The sequence below is a fragment of the Rutilus rutilus genome (genome assembly GCF_951802725.1).
Source record: "Rutilus rutilus genome assembly, chromosome: 4".
Lineage (NCBI taxonomy): Eukaryota > Metazoa > Chordata > Actinopteri > Cypriniformes > Leuciscidae > Rutilus > Rutilus rutilus.
In genome coordinates, this window is record NC_140212.1 from 48475176 (window position 1) to 48493819 (window position 18644).

The 18644-nt window shown below is 39.2% G+C and overlaps 1 protein-coding gene across 1 annotated transcript in view; it reads right to left on the bottom strand.

The window, feature by feature from the left end:
- Nucleotides 1-6386: 6386 nt before the first annotated feature.
- Nucleotides 6387-18644, bottom strand: part of LOC311289942 (stonustoxin subunit alpha-like) — a 35879-nt gene continuing 23621 nt past the window's right edge. The window contains exons 3-4 of the mRNA XM_084408223.1: nt 16394-16429; nt 6387-7375 (exon numbers count right to left, since the gene is read on the bottom strand). Of these exons, the coding sequence (XP_084264349.1) occupies nt 6819-7375; nt 16394-16429 (593 nt within the window). The 3' untranslated portion in view covers nt 6387-6818. The remainder of the gene's footprint in view (nt 7376-16393; nt 16430-18644) is intronic.

The window sequence follows — 18644 nt, forward strand, 5'->3', positions numbered from 1 at the left end:
ATATAGACCTATTAGCCTACTCAATGCTGATGTTAAGATCTTAGCCAAACTTTTAGCTTCTCGTTTAGAGGCAATACTACCTAGTATTATCTCAGAGGAACAAACCGAATTTATAAAAGGACGGCATTCATTTTCTAATATCCGTACTCTTTTTAATATTTTATACTCAGGACTGAAGGGTCAGGGTCAGAATCCCTTGTCTCTTCAATGTAAAACATTTATATCCTTTTAAATGATTACTTTATTCTTATTAAAAGTTCAATAATCAAGTATATCCATGTATTCATATAATCTTTGTGAGTGTTTAACCGCTCTCTTGTATGTGCATTCCAAGTGTGCCCTTGGGTTGTATTCACAGCCAGGGGCCTTTTGAGGATAGCTCTCTTGGGATTTAGAGAGTGATTTAAAGCAGAGGTCCCCAACCCCCGGGCCGCGGACCGGTACCGGTCCGTGGGACATTTGGTACCGGGCCTCACAGAAAGAATATATAACTTAACACATTTTCCGGACTATAAATCGCTCCGGAGTATATGTCGCATCAGTAAAAAAATGCGTCATGAAGAAGAAAAAACATAATATAGCCTAAGTCGCACTGGACTATAAGTCGCATTAATTTAGAAATGTAGCCTATTTCACAAAAAAAATAAAAATAATAATAATAATAATTGTTCGGATGGGACAGTTCACCTACGGACGTGAGCGCTCTGAAAGCGGCACAAAAAGACTGCTTTAAAACTTTCACAGAGACCTCAGACAGAAAGCAATAAGCCTGTCTTTAAATTGTATTTCGTTTTGTATTAATTGTATCTTAATTTTAATCAATGTTTCATCACCCAATTGCCTGGATTTAGTAAGAAGTAAATATAATAGAAAATATTTAATCAGGACACGGAGGCGCGGGCGCGTGAACTGGAGCTGATCTCATAAATTAACCGAAATTCAGCGTATAAGGTAGCCTACTTGCCTCACAGACCTGAGACATAGAAAGCTTGAAATGTCTAATTTTAAACAGAACAATTCAAAACAAAAGAAAACTGACTGTTCTCTGCTTAATTCGTATGAAATGTGCATTTCTCTCTGGCGCGTTCACTAGGCATACTGCGAAGATCGAGTCAGCATTGTCAACTTCATCTTTGCACAGAAAACACTTGTTTATTATTAAACAATTAAAATGTCTCCTGCTATATTTTACATATTCATAATCATTAATTTTGGTTCTTAAAATCGGTTCTTTGTGACAGCTTTATTGGCAGCGCCACCCTTACATCGCATCAGCACCGTAAACATGGAGATTTTTTTCTTTTGGGGGGCTTTTTGTTTGTGTTCAGGCTTTCTCAGTTGTCTTTAGGCGCGATATTACGAGTACCCTGCTAATAAAATTGCAAGTAAGCCTACACATTGGATTCAAGTTTATTATTATATTTAATTTTTTTTAATATTTTTTAATATTTTGTTGTATTTATCCGCCGCACCTTAAAGGCCGGTCCGTGAAAATATTGTCTGATATTAAACCGGTCCGTGGCGCAAAAAAGGTTGGGGACCGCTGATTTAAAGGACTCTGCAACCAGATGTTGCGTGCCCAACTTTCTTAGTCGGCCTGCATAAGTTAAAGGTCAATGTATACGTAGTGTAAACTGATGTTTGTTGAGTGCATTTCCTCATGTGCTTTTCTCTAGGGAGTAAAAAGGATCACTGTCGTTCCTTTTTCCCTAAGGAGTGAAACGTGTTATCAGTCTGTTATGGTGTGCTGCTTTTTAGATAATGACCACAGGCCTTCTGTAGCCTTGAAAGGACTGTGGTTAGTTAGTGTTGTGTGTGTGCGTCTGACATTCTTTGCAGGTTCTGAACCCTGTGATATGCGATTTATGGATTTGGAGACAACATTCTCAGACCCGAAGAGGTCACTTCGAACGTACATCTCGGAGTCGGGCGACAACGGTCCTGATTAACGACGATATGCCCTACCTATCTATCTGTTGTCGATTATTTGTTTAGACTTAATGTTCTCTTAGCCAATCAGAAGTGAATGTTTATGGAATGCATGTCCTTGGAAAAGGTATAATTGGTGTATGATTTCTGTGTAAGGTAGAGTTAGCTTGCGACCTCCTCGTGAGACTTTGACGCTGGCCCTACCAATTTAACTGCAAACTATTCTTCAGTAAATTTTTACTTAATTAATTGAACTTCACGACTCCTGGTCTTCTTTCATCATATCTGGTTCTGGGTCTGAAAACTGTACCCCCTTACAGGACAAAACAATAGCTCCGCTGAGGTGATCATCTCGTTAGATGCCGAAAAGGCATTTGATAGGATAGAATGGGCTTATCTGTTTAGGACATTAGAGGAGTTCGGTTTTGGGGATCGATTGATTTCATGGATACGTTTATTACATGCTGGCCCTCAAGCTTCAGTTTATACTAATAATGCAAAATCGGAGTATTCTACTTTATCACGGGGTACGAGCCAGGGATGTCCCCTATCTCCAATACTTTTTGCCATAGCTATTGAACCCCTTTCAATAATGCTTAGAACACTTCCGATATTTCAGGGCATAATCCGCAAGGGAACTGAATATAAATTAGCTTTATATGCTGACGACTTGTTACTCTATGTTACCAATCCAACTGCATCTATCCCTGGGATAATACATCTATTAGATGATTTTGGGAAGTTTTCTGGGTATAAATTGAACTTACAGAAGAGTGAATGTCTACCCATAAATCAGTCTGGCCAAAAACTAAAACAGAATGACATACCCTTCCACTTGGTGAGTTCTAAATTCAAGTATCTTGATGTTAATGTTACCCTTTCTTATTCTGCCTTAAAGGCAGCTAATTTTACACCTTTGGTTTCATACATGAAGTCCGCTTTTTTAAGATGGGCAACTCTCCCATTATCTCCACTAGGTAGGATAAACACTGTTAAAATGAACATTCTGCCTAAATTTCTTTACCTCTTTCAAGCTATTCCTCTGTTTTTACCCAAATCTTTCTTCAAGAATATAGACAAACTAATCCCCTCATTTATATGGGCAGGAAAAACTCCTAGAGTTTCCAAAATTTTGCTTCAAAAAAGTCGGCTAAGTGGAGGGCTTTCCCTGGCTAACTTTATGTATTATTACTGGGCGGCGAATATTCAGAAATTAGTGTTCTGGGTACAGACCCCCTCTTTACCATGGTGCCACTTAGAAGCTAAGTCTTGTATTTTAACATCTCTCCCTGCTATGGTATTCTCTTCTCTCCCTATGTCCCTTTCACATTACACGAAAAACCCAATAGTATGCTCTTCTCTCAAAATATTCTTTCATGTGGTGTGGCACAATGGATAAGACACATGCCTTTGGTGTGAGAGACCCGGGTTCGAATCCACTGTGAGACACCAATGTGTCCCTGAGCAAGACACTTAACCCCTAGTTGCTCCAGAGGCGTGCGACCTCTGACATATATAGCAATTGTAAGTTGCTTTGGATAAAAAGCGTCAGCTAAATGAATAAATGTAAATGTAAATGTTTCAATTTCGGCGTCATTTTAAATGTACCTCGGCATCAACCATGGCTCCTATACAAAGTAATCATCTCTTTCTTCCTCCCGTTTCAGATTCTGTATACTCTCTTTGGGAAAAGAAAGGTCTGAAATTCTTTGAAGATGCCTCCTCTCTGTTCTCTGGGTTTCCCTCTTTGCCTACAAAGTCTACATGGGAAGAGGCTTTTAAACTGAATCCTCATATGGTTGGGATTATCTCAAAGATATATGCAATTATCTTGTCAAAGGATAATGCTCACAACATCAAAACTATCAGGGCTTGGGAAGAGGAACTTGAATTAGAGTTTGAAGATGACTACTGGAGTAGAGTATTAGACAATGTACGTACCACTACTTCGTGTGCTAGGCTTAGTTTTATACAATTTAAAACTATTCATAGAGCTCATCTCTCGAAGACAAAACTTTCTAAAATGTATCCCAATGTTTCAGATTTGTGTGATAAATGTAAACTTTCACCATGTAACCTTAGCCATATGTTTGTATTGTGTCCCAAGTTACAAAACTTTTGGAATTCTTTCTTTAAAATAGTTTCTGATGTCCTAGGGGTCAAGTTAGCGGTTTGCCCTTTGATTGCAACCTTTGGAGTTCCATCTCGGCGTCAGCCTTTAAGCCGTAGACAGGCCGATGCCATAGCTTTCGCATCTCTCCTCGCTAGGCGCAGAATACTGTTATCTTGGACCTCCCCACAACCCCCTTCTATTTCAGTTTGGCTCAAAGATTTGGTCTTTTTTTTAAAACTTGAAAAAATTAGGTACAATATCAGAGGTAGGGGAGAATCTTTTGGCAAAAAAATGGCAACAATTTATTACATTCTTTAATGACTTACCAACCTTAGACATGGATTGAATGGGGGTTGATCATCTCAATTTTGCATGTATCTTTGCCTGTGTGTAGATATACATTAATGTATGCACATATGTAATTTTTTTATTTATTTTTTCTCTGATCTTCAGATGTCCTGTTTATCAGATTGGGGATTGCTTTGTTGGGGCTGGGTAGGGTTGTTTATGGTGGGTGGGGTGGTATAAAATGTAAAAATGCAGTTTGCAACAATAAAAATTCTATGACAAAAAAAAAGTATTTACTGATTAAAACTGAAATTTGGTAGAAAAAAAAAGAAAAAAAACATTAATGAAACACACAAACAGATTACAAATCAGGGTGATAACTAATTTCTGTAATAATGTTTATACAATTTGTTTAGCTGTTCTCGGAGTCACTGCTGCTGTCGCTGCTCTCTAGTGTTTCAGCATGCTGTATCCTACTACATTTGGTTGCCAACCCCTGGCAATGGCATCCTATGTAGCATGGAATTGCCCTCTTTGCACAGGAGCAGTTCTTCTGACAACCTTTAACCAGATATGGGCACAAATACATCAAAAAGTATTTAATTACAAATAACAAATACTTACTCATCAAATGTATTTAAATAAAATACAAAATACTGCCGTGAAAAAAGTATTTAATTAAAATACAAGTAATTTGTAATTTTAAAATACAAAAATACAAAAAGAAATGTACAGTCTTCTGTAATGTAAGTGTGGTGTTAGGTACATGTAAGAGTCTAGAATATTGCAATATCATCATTTAGTGCAGAAGATGCGCTTTTAACGTACATGTTGCCACATACTGTCATAATAAAAGATAATTACGCATATAACACTATATTTGTATTATATTACACAAAAACTAGTTAATGCTGCTGTGAGGGTGTTTCTAATAGCGCGGCTGTGACAAAGTTGACAACTTTCTCTCTTCCGACTGCCATTATCTATTTTTTTTACTCTTTTTGAAAGTTGTTCTTTTGCTATTTGAGCAAATTGGAACACAAAAAATATATTTAATGTAGTCTTTCATTCACTGCTATAGAAGTTAACCCAACTATGATGCCTTCCACTTCTGAGAAACCCAGAAATGTGAACAGGGTCAATAGGATGTGTCACATCATGTGATTTACTTGCCAAAAACTGAGATAGGCAATTTGGTAGTCCTATTTGTATTTTATGTCTATGGTCCTAGGGATAGTTCACCCGAAAATGAAAATTAGCCCATGATTTACTCACCCTGACGCCATCCTAGGTGCATATGACTTTCTTCTTTCAGAAGAATACAATCAGAGTTATATTAAAAAGTGTCCTGGCTCTTCCAAGCTTTAGTCAATGGGTATATTTTTCATCAAAGTGCCTCTATCCATCATAAAAGTGCATCTATCCATCATAAAAGTGCATCTATCCATCATAAAAGGGCATTTATCCATCATAAAAGTGCCTCTATCCATCATAAAAGTGCATCTATCCATCATAAAAGGGCATTTATCCATCATAAAAGTGCATCTATCCATCATAAAAGTGCATCTGTCCATCATAAAAGTGCATCTATCCATCATAAAAGTGCATCTGTCCATCATAAAAGTGCATCTATCCATCATAAAAGTGCATCTGTCCATCATAAAAGTGCATCTATCCATCATAAAAGTGCATCTGTCCATCATAAAAGTGCATCTATCCATCATAAAAGTGCATCTATCCATCATAAAAGTGCATTTATCCATCATAAAAGTGTCTATCCATGATAAAAGTGCATTTATCCATCATAAAAGTGCATCTATCCATCATAAAATTGCATCTATCCATGATAAAAGTGCATTTATCCATGTGCAAAACTCTGTTGGTAGTGCAGACTGTAGTTAGAGTTTTGCACATGTAGCTCCAGTTGTGCTCACTGTCGTTTAGCAATGGAAAAAAACTATATGTGTCATTGTGGGATTGGCAATATGACCAAAATCATACTTCAAGATAAGACATTTTAACAATAACACCAGGTCTGTAAATTCAGTTCTGTTCAGGAGGTTTATTTAAAGTAAACTTGATTATATTACAATAATTGATCAAGTGTTTACAGTATGATCAGATGATCTGGGTTTATATATTTCACATTTATTAATAAATGGACATCAATTTTACAACAAATAACATGTTTTATAGAATGATACATTTCATTGAAAGGTCATTTTGAGAGTAATAATAAAAATTATTTATGTGAGACGACAATAAGAACTGAATATAGTTTGAGAAAAGCACAGACACACACCGTCACTCATCGTGACTCTCAAACATACACTGATCTGACTGTCTATATGAGGATTCATTACACACATTTATTCTGACATGATATTTTACTGTCGTATTAATGTAATGAAGAGACAATAAGAGACTCTAGAACATCTCACTGTTACTGATTTACCATGCAGCTCAAAGCATTATGGGTAGAATCTCTCTACAGTCTGTTCTCATTCATCAACAGTTTCACTGATGATCCAAGATAAACCCCAAACCATTTATAAAACCTAAACCCAGGATAGAGCGGTTGAGTGAATGTGGTCTGGACTGTGTGTATGAGGCTCAGTGTGTCAGAGACGCTGTAGAAGGACAGAGTTCCTGCACTGTGATCCACATACACTCCTATTCTCCTGCTGATGGGCTTTACAGGGACTTTAGTCTTATTCTTATTGTGTTTGAATGAGTAACTGGAGGAAGAGCAGAACAAACTCCAGGACTGATCATTACATCCAAACACACACTCATCACCCAATCCCTTCCTGCTGATGCTCTTATATGACACTGATATACTCACAGTCCCACTCCACTCAATCTCCCAGTAACAGCGTCCACACACACTCTCACTACTCAACACCTGAAGACACGCATTAAATCTGTCTGGATGATCAGGATACGGCTGAAGCTCTGTAATAGAGTTAGTAATCACTCTGTTCTCCTCAGACAGACGGATGTATTTACTCATTGTGTTCAGATCCAGAGTGAGCTGATGAGAATCTGATGGAGAGAAAACACACATCAGTGAATTACAGAAACTCTCTATCTTGAGTCTTAAGTTCAGATCTGACAAGCTGATTTATTTCAATGATAATAAAGCACTAAAGAAATCTCATTCTGTAACAGCTTTTGTCCTGAATGAGGTTCTGACTGAAATCGCCATGGTTACCACACAGAAAATATAGGATTCTTATGGTCAAATATTTTTGTAATCAGGAATTATGAAACTGTCGGATCTTTACAGTTTTTTTTTAATAGCTTTGCCACAATTTTCACAAGCAAGAATTACATTTTCAAAACTCTTCGTACTAATATCAGAACAGATCATCAGAAGTGCACTTTCCCCCAAATATTCCAGCATGTGTTCAACACACAATATCACACTCTAATCCTGTTCACTATTTATATATATATATATAGAGAGTGTGTGTGTGTGAGAGAGAGAGAGAGTGTGAGTGAGTGTGTGTGTGTGTGTGTGTGTGTGTGTGTGTGTGTGTGTGTGTGAGAGAGAGCGACAGTGTGTGTGAGAGTGTGTGTGTGTGTGTGTGTGTGTGTGTGTGAGTGTGTGTGTGTGTGTGTGTGTGTGTGTGTGAGTGAGAGAGTGTGTGTGTGTGAGTGAGTGAGAGAGAGCGACAGTGTGTGTGTGTGTGTGTGTGTGTGTGAGAGAGAGTGTGTGTGTGTGTGTGGACAGAGAGAGAGCAGAGGATCTGTAGACACTGTGATCTACAGCACATCGAGGATGAGGAACACTTTCTGCTCTTCTGCTCTAAATATGCAAATATAAGAGAAACCTTTCTGCCCAGATCTGAAATCTTGATCCCATCATTCTCTGAACTGAGTGACACTGAGAAAATGTCCTTCTTACTCGTCGAAGATGATAGTACAGCTGCACTAGCAGCTAAATATGTGTTAGCTATTCACAACGCCAGAGACAGCTAATTCTCTAGAGAGACCCACTGATCTAAGATGGCGGCGCACACGGACGCAGCGGCTAACAGCTCTCGCTTTTGGTGCATTTTTGTTTGTTTCCTCGTGTGTTTTTTGTCTGTTGCTTCTGTGAAGCATAATTACAGCCGTCAGAAACTATTAGACATCGGATTTCAATACAAGATTACAGTCACACTTGACTTTTATCGCACACATAATATCCCGAAGGATATCACCAGACCACCGGAATCTCCGTGGATTGTTGTCGGTCCTGGCAGACGACGTCGGGAAAGAAAACAAAAGCGGGGCTGCCGGGCTGGCCTTTTTGCGAGACTCAGAAAACAACCACATAAGCCTCCTCTACCAAGTATGTTTCTTACCAATGCAAGATCTATGGCTCACAAAATGGACGAACTGGAGCTTTACATCGCCGGGAACCACTACATCCGCAATTGTTGCATTATGATAGTATCTGAGACCTGGCTTCACCCAAGGATCCCCGACGCTGCAGTGCAGCTAGCGGGTCGCACTTTACATCGCTGGGACAGAAACAACGACTCTGGTAAGAGCAAAGGGGGTGGTGTGTGTATATTTGTGCACAACGACTGGTCAAACAATAGTATAATCCTAGATAGCCACTGTTCTCCGGACCTGGAATTCATGACTGTTAAATGCCGACCGTTCTTTTTACCGCGAGAGCTAACAGTAGTGATTGTCACCGCTGTTTACATACCACCCGACGCCAGTGTTAGCACAGCTCTCGCTCTCTTGCTAGATGCCATAAATAAACAGCTATGTGCTCATTCCAACGGAGTACACATTATAGCTGGAGATTTTAACCAGGCAAATTTGAAAACAGTACTTCCACATTTCTTCCAACATGTTAAATGTCCGACCAGAGGGGATAACACACTGGACCGTGTGTACACCAACATTAAACAGGCATATAGAGCTATTCCTCTCCCTCACCTAGGACACTCAGACCACCTCTCTCTGCTTCTTACTCCAGCATACATCTCCCTCAGAAGATGGAAAACACCACTCACAAAGACTGTTTCTATATGGCCCGAAAATGCACTCTCTCAGCTCCAGGACTGCTTTACACACACTGACTGGGAAGTCTTTAAACATCATGACCTGGCTGTTTACACTGAGGCGGTACTGGCCTACATCAAGTACTGCATGGACAACGTCACAGTGAGTAAAATCATCCGGGTTTTTCCCAACCAGAAGCCTTGGATGACCAGCCAAGTCTACAAGCTCCTCAAAGATCAGAAAGCTGCTTTCAGGTCAGGTGATAGAGCTCTTTACAGTGCTGCTAGAGCCAACCTGAAGAGAGGAATTAAGGATGCAAAGAGGGACTACAAAAACAGGGTAGAAGATCATTTCACAGACGGCAAACCACGACAGGTATGGCAGGGATTCCAGCACTTAACAAACTTTAGAGGCAGCAGCTGTGCAGCTGGAAACATCTCGGCTCCACTGGCAGAGGAACTGAACTGCTTCTTTGCTCGTTTTGACAAACCACAGCTGCAAAAAACCACACCACCTCAGCCTACAACAGACTCTGGTACCCCCCCACTCATTGTCCAGGAGCATGAAGTGAGGCGGGTGCTTAGAACAGTGAACACACGGAAAGCTTCTAGCCCTGATGGCATCCCAGGGAAGGTGCTCAAGGGATGTGCTAATCAGCTCTCAGGAGTCTTCGCAAACCTCTTCAACCTCTCTCTGACACAAGCTTCAATTCCATTCTGCTTGAAATCCTCCACAATTATCCCCATACCAAAGAAATCAGTCACGGATGGCCTCAATGACTATCGCCCTATCGCCCTTACACCGATCATCACAAAGTGCTTTGAGAGGCTGGTGTTGCACCACCTGAAAACCTGCCTCCCCTCCACTTTTGATGAACATCAGTTTGCTTATAGAGCTAACAGATCAACTGAGGATGCAATAGCCATAGCTCTCCACAATGCGCTGTGCCATCTGGAACATCAGGAGAGCTATGTGAGGATGCAATTTTATTGATTATAGCTCAGCCTTTAATACTATCATACCGGACATCCTCTTCAGCAAACTCACAGATCTGGGCTTTCCTCTACTCACCTGTAATTGGATCAGGAACTTCCTGACGGACCGCCCTCAGACTGTTAAACTCGGTCCCCATTTCTCTTCCACCCGCACGCTCAGCACTGGCTCCCCTCAGGGGTGCGTGCTGAGCCCAATTCTGTACTCTCTCTATACGCATGACTGCCGCCCAGTACATCACCAGAACAACATCATCAAATTCGCAGATGATACTACAGTGGTGGGTCTCATTTAAAAGGGGGACGAGGCTGCCTACAGAAATGAGATCCTGAGATTGTCAGAGTGGTGTTTAGCCAATAACCTGACACTAAATACCACCAAAACAAAGGAAATCATCCTCGACTTTAGAAGGCACAGGGCAGACCCCGTTCCCCTCAACATCAATGGAGACTGTCTAGAGAGGGTTCAAACATTCAAATTCCTTGGCACAACCATCTCAGCAGACCTCAAATGGTCAGCCAACACCACAGCAATCATCAAGAAGGCACAGCAGCGCCTTCACTTCTTGAGAGTGTTAAAGAAGACCAACCTAAAGGAGAAGCTGCTGGAGACCTTCTATCGCTCTGCAGTGGAGAGCCTGCTGACATACTGTATCTCAGTATGGTACTGTAGCTGTACTGAGGCAGAGAGAAAGGGAATACAGCGGATCATTAACACCGCGCAGAGGATCATTGGCTGCCCTCTTCCCTCCCTGAAGGACCTTTATAACTCCCGCTGCCTCAGCAGAGCCCAGAACATTGGAAAAGACCACTCTCACCCTGGTTCCCACCTGTTTAACCCTCTGAGGTCGGCAAACGCGCCGGCGCGTTTTGCTGGATTTTCTTCACATTGTAGCACTTTAAACTTAAATTACTCTGTCATTTATGGTCATACAGAAAAAAGAAATATAAAAAAAGAATCTGTGATATTTTTACTTTTGTATGTGTCCACTTACAATCAAATCAAAACATTGTGCTTTAGTAAAATAAAGAAAATAAACAGGGTGTGCGTTCTGCCTCTCCGTCGCGGTGAACTTTTTTTTCTTGAGCACGTCTATAAACTGAAACAAAACTCAGCGAATACTTGTCACATATTTATGAGCCATATACCTTTATAAACATTTAAGTGTGTACTTTTAAATGATCGGATTCAAACTGAAAACAAATATTCTCTGTTTAAGTAATTTGTATAAAACCAACAAGATGTCCAGCTTCTCAAACGCTTCCTAATTATTTTTAATTTGAACACGCCCACTCGCGCAAAAGACATTCACATGCAAATCTCCACAGGAACGCGAACGCGCTCGTTACCTCAGAAACAAAACACCAAAACACTTCACAAGTCTCTGCTTTTCGTCGAGTTTGAAAGACGCGCCGTGAGCTTACATTGGAATTACCTCAAAAGAAGAACGCGATTTGAAGACAAGAAAGATGTAAGGTAAGAAATTCTTACATATTAGTTTGTTATTGTTGCATAAATTTCACATTGCAGTTGAACTGTTGCTAGATATATGGTGAATATTATAATATTTAGACCCGTGTTTACTGTTACTGTGTTTGTGGATATCTGCTCAAATGTAGATATGTATATGGTTACCATAATGTTTTATATTTGAGCGCGATCGCGTTTGAATGTATCATATTTTGGATCGCGATCGCGTTTGAAAAGCACCAAACGGCTTCATGTTTTTACTATTATCTCATTTCATATCATCATAACGAATGGAAACATTTGAAGTAACATGATAATCAATATATTTTTCTCTAGCTTAGTTGTTACTGAAATATTTTGGAAGATTTATAGGCTGCTATATTGTTATTATTATTTTATGCAGTACTGCGCATAGCCTATGCCTACAAGGCACAACAAACCTGGTGTTCATTATATTATATATTGTCGGAAACATTTATGTGTGTGTGTGTGTGTGTATTCTGTGAATTTTAAAAAGCAATTTTAACCAGAAAAATCTCAAATTTATTCCCAAAATCGTGCAGGCCTTTCTCTTGATATCAGTATGTTCACTTTTTTTTTCTTTCAGGGCCCAGATGCCACTCCTGCTGACTTCAACATTCACATGTAGTCTCTGTACATGAACATGGTAAAGTGAAAATCAAACACCTTGGAAATGAAAGGTATGTACAATGTTTTTAGGAATGGCACAAAGGTCTCTGTCTTTGGATAATTGTTTTCAATGAGTGCTTTTTTGTCATTTGTTGTGTATCTTTGGATTATGTTGTGTTGTAAATAAATCCAAAAAATCTAAAAGCCATTCTTTTTTAAATCTCCTCATTCTTTGTGCAAGGTTGCTCAGAATGATAGGGCCTGATAGCTCCTAATAGGGCCGTTAGGGGAGGGTCTTTGTCTTTCTCAGGTGTGAAAAGCTTGCATATTAATGAGCTCCCGCATAAAGCTTTTTCACACAAAACACGTCGTAAAATTTTTAAATCAATATGTTGTCTTATCTGAATGAGCAGTCAGGGTGATTTTCACATACAGTGCTATGCATAAGTTTAGGCAACCATGCTAAAGTTGACTAAAAAGAGGAATAAAAAATCATATTTTGCAAATTTAACTTAATGCCTTATTTTAAAAAATTAGGAAAAATCCAACCTTTAAGGACACCAATTTTCTTTGTGAATGAATAATGTATCGTAAATAAATAAATGTTCTTCCTTAAAAAACAGGGTGCATAAGTTTGGGCACCACTATGTTAAATTCCCATAGAGGCAGGCAGATTTTTATTTTTAAGTATTTTTTTTTTTTTTTTTTTAGGATACTATGCATCCTGATAAAGTTCCCTTGGCCTTTGGAATTAAAATAGCCCCACATCATCACATAGCCTTCACCATACCTAGAGATTGGCATGGAGTACTTTCCATAAGATCATCTCTCAATGCAAATCAAACTAGCTATTAGGCTAACTGAAATAAAATCATGCCAATCTCTAGGTATAGTGAAGGCTATGTGATGATGTGGGGCTATTTTAATTCCAAAGGCCAAGGGAACTTTATCAGGATGCATAGTATCCTAAAAAAAAAAAAAAAAAAATACTTAAAAATAAAAATCTGCCTGCCTCTATGGGAATTTAACATAGTGGTGCCCAAACTTATGCACCCTGTTTTTTAAGGAAGAACATTTATTTATTTACGATACATTATTCATTCACAAATAAAATTGGTGTCCTTAAAGGTTGGATTTTTCCTCATTTTTTAAAATAAGGCATTAAGTTAAATTTGCAAAATATGATTTTTTATTCCTCTTTTTAGTCAACTTTAGCATGGTTGCCTAAACTTATGCATAGCACTGTAGTTTTAGAGCAAATATTCTAGGCTACGTGATACAATTTTCAAAAGTCTTGTGAAGAAATAATCAGTATGGGTTTCATGGCCTTATTTCAGTGAGAATTTTTTTTGGTATTTTCACAAACCACGCATAAATGTCATTATCTCAAAACAACAAACTTTTACACACATGCTGCTGATATATTATTGTAGCAGATAGGGGTGTGACGAGACGCTTACTCCACGAGACGAGACGAGACACGAGATTGGGTTCACGAGAACGAGACAAGACGAGATTTTTACCAAATTTTTAAGAAATCCTCAATGATGAAATATATGAATGGAAAATAGTGTTTTATTCAACTGAAAATCACAAAATGCAAAACAATTTAGGTGCATTTTGAAATCAACTTGTAATGAATGTTATTTTACTTCTATTTTAATGAATTCTATGCAGTAAAGGACATGCAAACACTGCTAAATGTTTTGCTATAAACTCTACCGTCTGGCATCCCCTGTACGATTTCATGTGAGAAATCTAACTCCTTTCCACAAATCAAACATAAAAAAAAATAAAACAGTATGAATAAAATAAATATAAATAACTGAAATAACACTTTAAATGCAAACAGTAAGTGTGTATCCATAATCAAAGTAGGCTACTGCTCTCTCAAAACTACAAGTTCAAACAGAAACACATTTTTTCTTCAAGCATGAAAAAGAGATAAATTAACTACACAGAGTAGACATATTAGCATGTCTACGATTTCTGGCAGCAGTTGAGGAGACCTTTTTGAGGGCTGCACGATATGAGGAAAAGCTGCGATGTGCGATAACATTGTTTAATATTGCGATGTCGATATGACTTGTGATATATGAATGTTAGCTATACTGTTCCCATGTCTTAGTGCTTTAATAGGTTATTTGCGTGATAGGTCAAATGTTTATTACCTGCCTGGTTCAGATTACACTATTTTAGCGCGATTTTGGCACGATCCGTTTCGTGGAGATTCGTAAAGGACAACGGGCGTCGGGACGCAAGATTCGATCGTTTCGTTTCGTAGGCTATAGTGTGTGATAGTGGCCGACAACCTATGCGTCTGCGATGCTTCAGGACATCACGACAGAAAGACTAGCATGTTTAATTTTAACGGTCCTCCACGACGGGTTGAGTGTGTGCGAGAGTGAGTGAGAGTGCGAGCAACAGTGAGTGTGCGTGTGTGCGCGCGGGAGCGAGCGTGCGTGTGTGTGTGCGCGCGAGTGAGTGAGTGAGCGAGGGACAGTGATTTGTGTGTGTGCGCGCGGAGTGTGTGTGTGATTGGCCCGGCACACAAATGATTTAAAAATGGCAGGGGCATATTCAATACTAATTTCACCCTCACGCTCCATCACGCTGACATCACAACAACTCACGAGACAAAGTTTCACCTCGACGAGAAATCTCGTCGCGTTTTAATCTCGCGAGATCTCGTAACACGAGATCTCGTCACACCCCTAGTAGCAGAGTTTGTGCTGAATACAGTGTAATCAGACTTTAGCCATGAAAATGCCACAAGTAACAGAAATAAGCACAAATGTCAGAGCATGTCAGAACACCTCCAGGGCCCAGAAAACAGCTCAGACCCCAGAGGGTTAAACTGCTGCCCTCTGGTAGGCGCTACAGATGCCTTAAGTCAAGGACAAATAGACTCAAGGACAGCTTTTTCCCCAGAGCTATAATTACACTAAACACACATTTGCACTGAACACTCTGCACTGACTGCACTGACATCTTACTCAGTACAATATGTGTATTTATGCATCATATTCCTGTGCAAGCTCCATTTCTTTATACCTTCAGTCTAGTGCAGTCTTGTATTTCTGTGAAATATCTTCACTTTTTGTGCAATGTTTTTTATATTCTCATTCAAAGCCAGAAGTCTACCTCATATTAGGGCACTAATCATTTTGACAAACTGTGGTTTATTATTATTCTTATAGATATACAAGTAACTCTTTCTATTTTCTTTTTCTTTATTCTTTGTCTTAAGCTTAATATTTTAATTGTACATCACTTTGTATTAAGTATATTTTTATTTATTTATTTTTATGTACCATGCACCTTATGCAGAAGCTCTGCAATTTCGTTGTATCTTGTGTACAATGACAATAAAGAAATTCTATTCTATTCTGTATTTATTAGGATAGATTGTGTTTATTTATCTATTGTTTTATATTTACTATGCTACATATGAAATGATCTATACTTATATGTTTTGTTTGTTTTATTATTTATATATAATATGTTGATGCTTTGGCAACATTGTGTTACACAGTCATGCTAATAAAGCTAATTTGAATTGAAAAATTGAATTGAATTGAATTGAATTGAGAGAGTGTGTGTATATGTGTGTGTGTGTGTGTGTGTGTGTGTGTATGTATGTGAGTGTGTGTGTGAGAGAGAGAGAGAGAGAGAGAGTGTGTGTATATGTGAGTGTGTTAGAGAGAGAGAGAGAGAGAGAGAGAGAGAGAGAGAGAGAGAGAGTGTGTGTATATGTGAGTGTGTGTGAGAGAGAGAGTGAGTGAGTGTGTAATGTATCTGAACTCTTCATGTTCAATAAATCTGCAGTGTCTCTACAGTTTAATCATCATTTACATGATCAACTGTAAAACTCTTCAGTCATATTTTCTTTCAGCTTCTCCAGGAAGAACATGAACACACTACACTCAGTGAGTTCCTCTGCTTGTTTTCTTAGTGACTTACATTGTAGGAACTCGCTCCTGGTCCTGGGAACAGTGACTGTGGAAATGAACAGACATGAAGAGTGTGATTATCATCAGGAGCGGGTTCACCATTTTGGGGCCCCAAGCATAGCAGGATCTCAGGCCCCCACACACCAACATTGCATAAAATTTTACTCTGAATTGCACTTCAGTAATATTGAATAGAATTAAGTGAGACATTTAAAAATATAGATTTTTTTTCTTTAAACTGCATAACACAAATTGTCTACACTTTGGTAAACCCTACTTGCTTTTTAGCTTGAACAATTGTCTTCTTATTGTGAAATTTGATATTCCAATTCTCAGATATGTCTTAAGCCCTAATAAATGTAGGTATATTGAATTATCAACTTAAGCCCTATTCGCACTGGATTAGTATTATCTGGGAACCTCGTGTGATTTAGAAATTTTGTGTGGTGCATTCGCACGAGATAAGCGAAGCCTGTGATTTTATCTTAGACAGTAAAAGAAATGGACACAGCGACCCCATAGACTTCAACGGAGAAAAGTGAAGTCTATTAGAAGCACTCTCTTCCTGATGGCTGGGAGTACTACACAGACTCAAACTGAGCTTGACGATGTAGATGTGACGTGAGCAACCCGTCTGACAGCTGTAAGTCTTCTAGTCGCTCTGCCGAGAGAAATCTGAATCATTCCCTTCCGAATCTCGTAGAGACGGAGAGCGTGAGTAGGAGCTCTCCATTAGCTGGAGCAGGAGCAACTTTATGACTCTCTATGGGCTTCTCCCTTAACTTTATGCCTCCACGTCCCCCCGATTGCCCGCGAGCTTCTCCGCCTGTCTATACGGTAATTTCTCGACTGTGCGACAGAGAGTCGCAGGTTATGACGCAATCGTTAGCCTATTTTTTCAAAAACTGCTTCTACAGGGCCATAACGTAAGATAGAAGGTAATGAAGAAAGCCTTTTATACATTGTCGTGTTTCTTTAGAAATAAATAATGGACAAAAGGAGTCTTTAAAGTTATTCGCTGTTAAATTGACGCCAAAATGAATGGGAGTCAATGGGATGCTAACAGCAGGTGATGGTCTGCTACAATGGCAGCCCCCGGGGAAGCTTCGGTTTGGGTTGGATGGATTGCCCCCTTGGATTTTACTCGAATTTACTGACTTATCTCCCGGATATGATGTCAATAGGCTATTGCTTGGAAATGTCTTGTCGTTATAGGTCTAGCTGTATGATATATTATAATAAACAGAATAATGTTCTTTACCGGATGCTGCTATACATGTCATCCATCTCCATCTAATCAATCTTTTTGTTTTTGCTCTTCTGATGGTTTTCAGTTTTCTCTTTCTGCAAATTTTATAGTTGTATAGTGTAGCGATATTACCCAGCTCCCAAAATACTATCAAAACACTCCATTCATCGCGAATCACAGAGATGCTGATTCACACGGGACTAATATTATCACAGGACCTCGGTGTTCGCCGAAATATGGTAGGTCATTTGCAGGGGAATTTTTACTTTACAAATTGACCCTTCGCAGGGAGTTTGATTGACAGGCGATCTAACCAATTATAATCCGCCATCCACCATTTTGTCCGACAAAGCAGTCAGGAGAGATAGTAGATTAACATGGGAGGATCTGAACTTGAAAAGCGGAGTGTACAGACGTTTTTCCATGGTTAAAACAACATTCCTTCTTATGTTCATTCATGTTTATTTGGTGGTATAAATTAACTAGAAGGAAGAGATGATCGGTTCACGGTCAGCTTTAACTGAGGCTCTACAGGCGGCAGTGGCTCAGTGGTTAAGTGGTTCATGTAGGTTGTCTACAAACCGGAAGGTTGGTGGTTCAATCCCTGGTTCCACCTGACCAAGTGTCGAGGTGTCCATGAGCAAGACACCTAACCCCAACTGCTCCCGACGAGCTGGATGGTGCCTTGCATGGCTGACACCGCCGTCGGTGTATGAATGAGTGAGTGAATGTGAGGTAATATGTAAAGCGCTTTGGTGGCCATTGGGTCTGTGATAGCACTATATAAATGCAGTCCATTTAACCATTTACATTAATCTTGCCCAGAAATGAAATGGTGAGATTTGACCAGTCGTACAAGTCCTGACTAATTTTGGTAAATAATGGGATGTAATAAGTAAGTGACAATGGACACCTCGAAGGGCATTAACCCGCTTATACCATGGTCACTTGCCAAATAACACATTTTTAAAACATTAGTTTATATTTTAATTAGTTTTACAATCGAAATCTA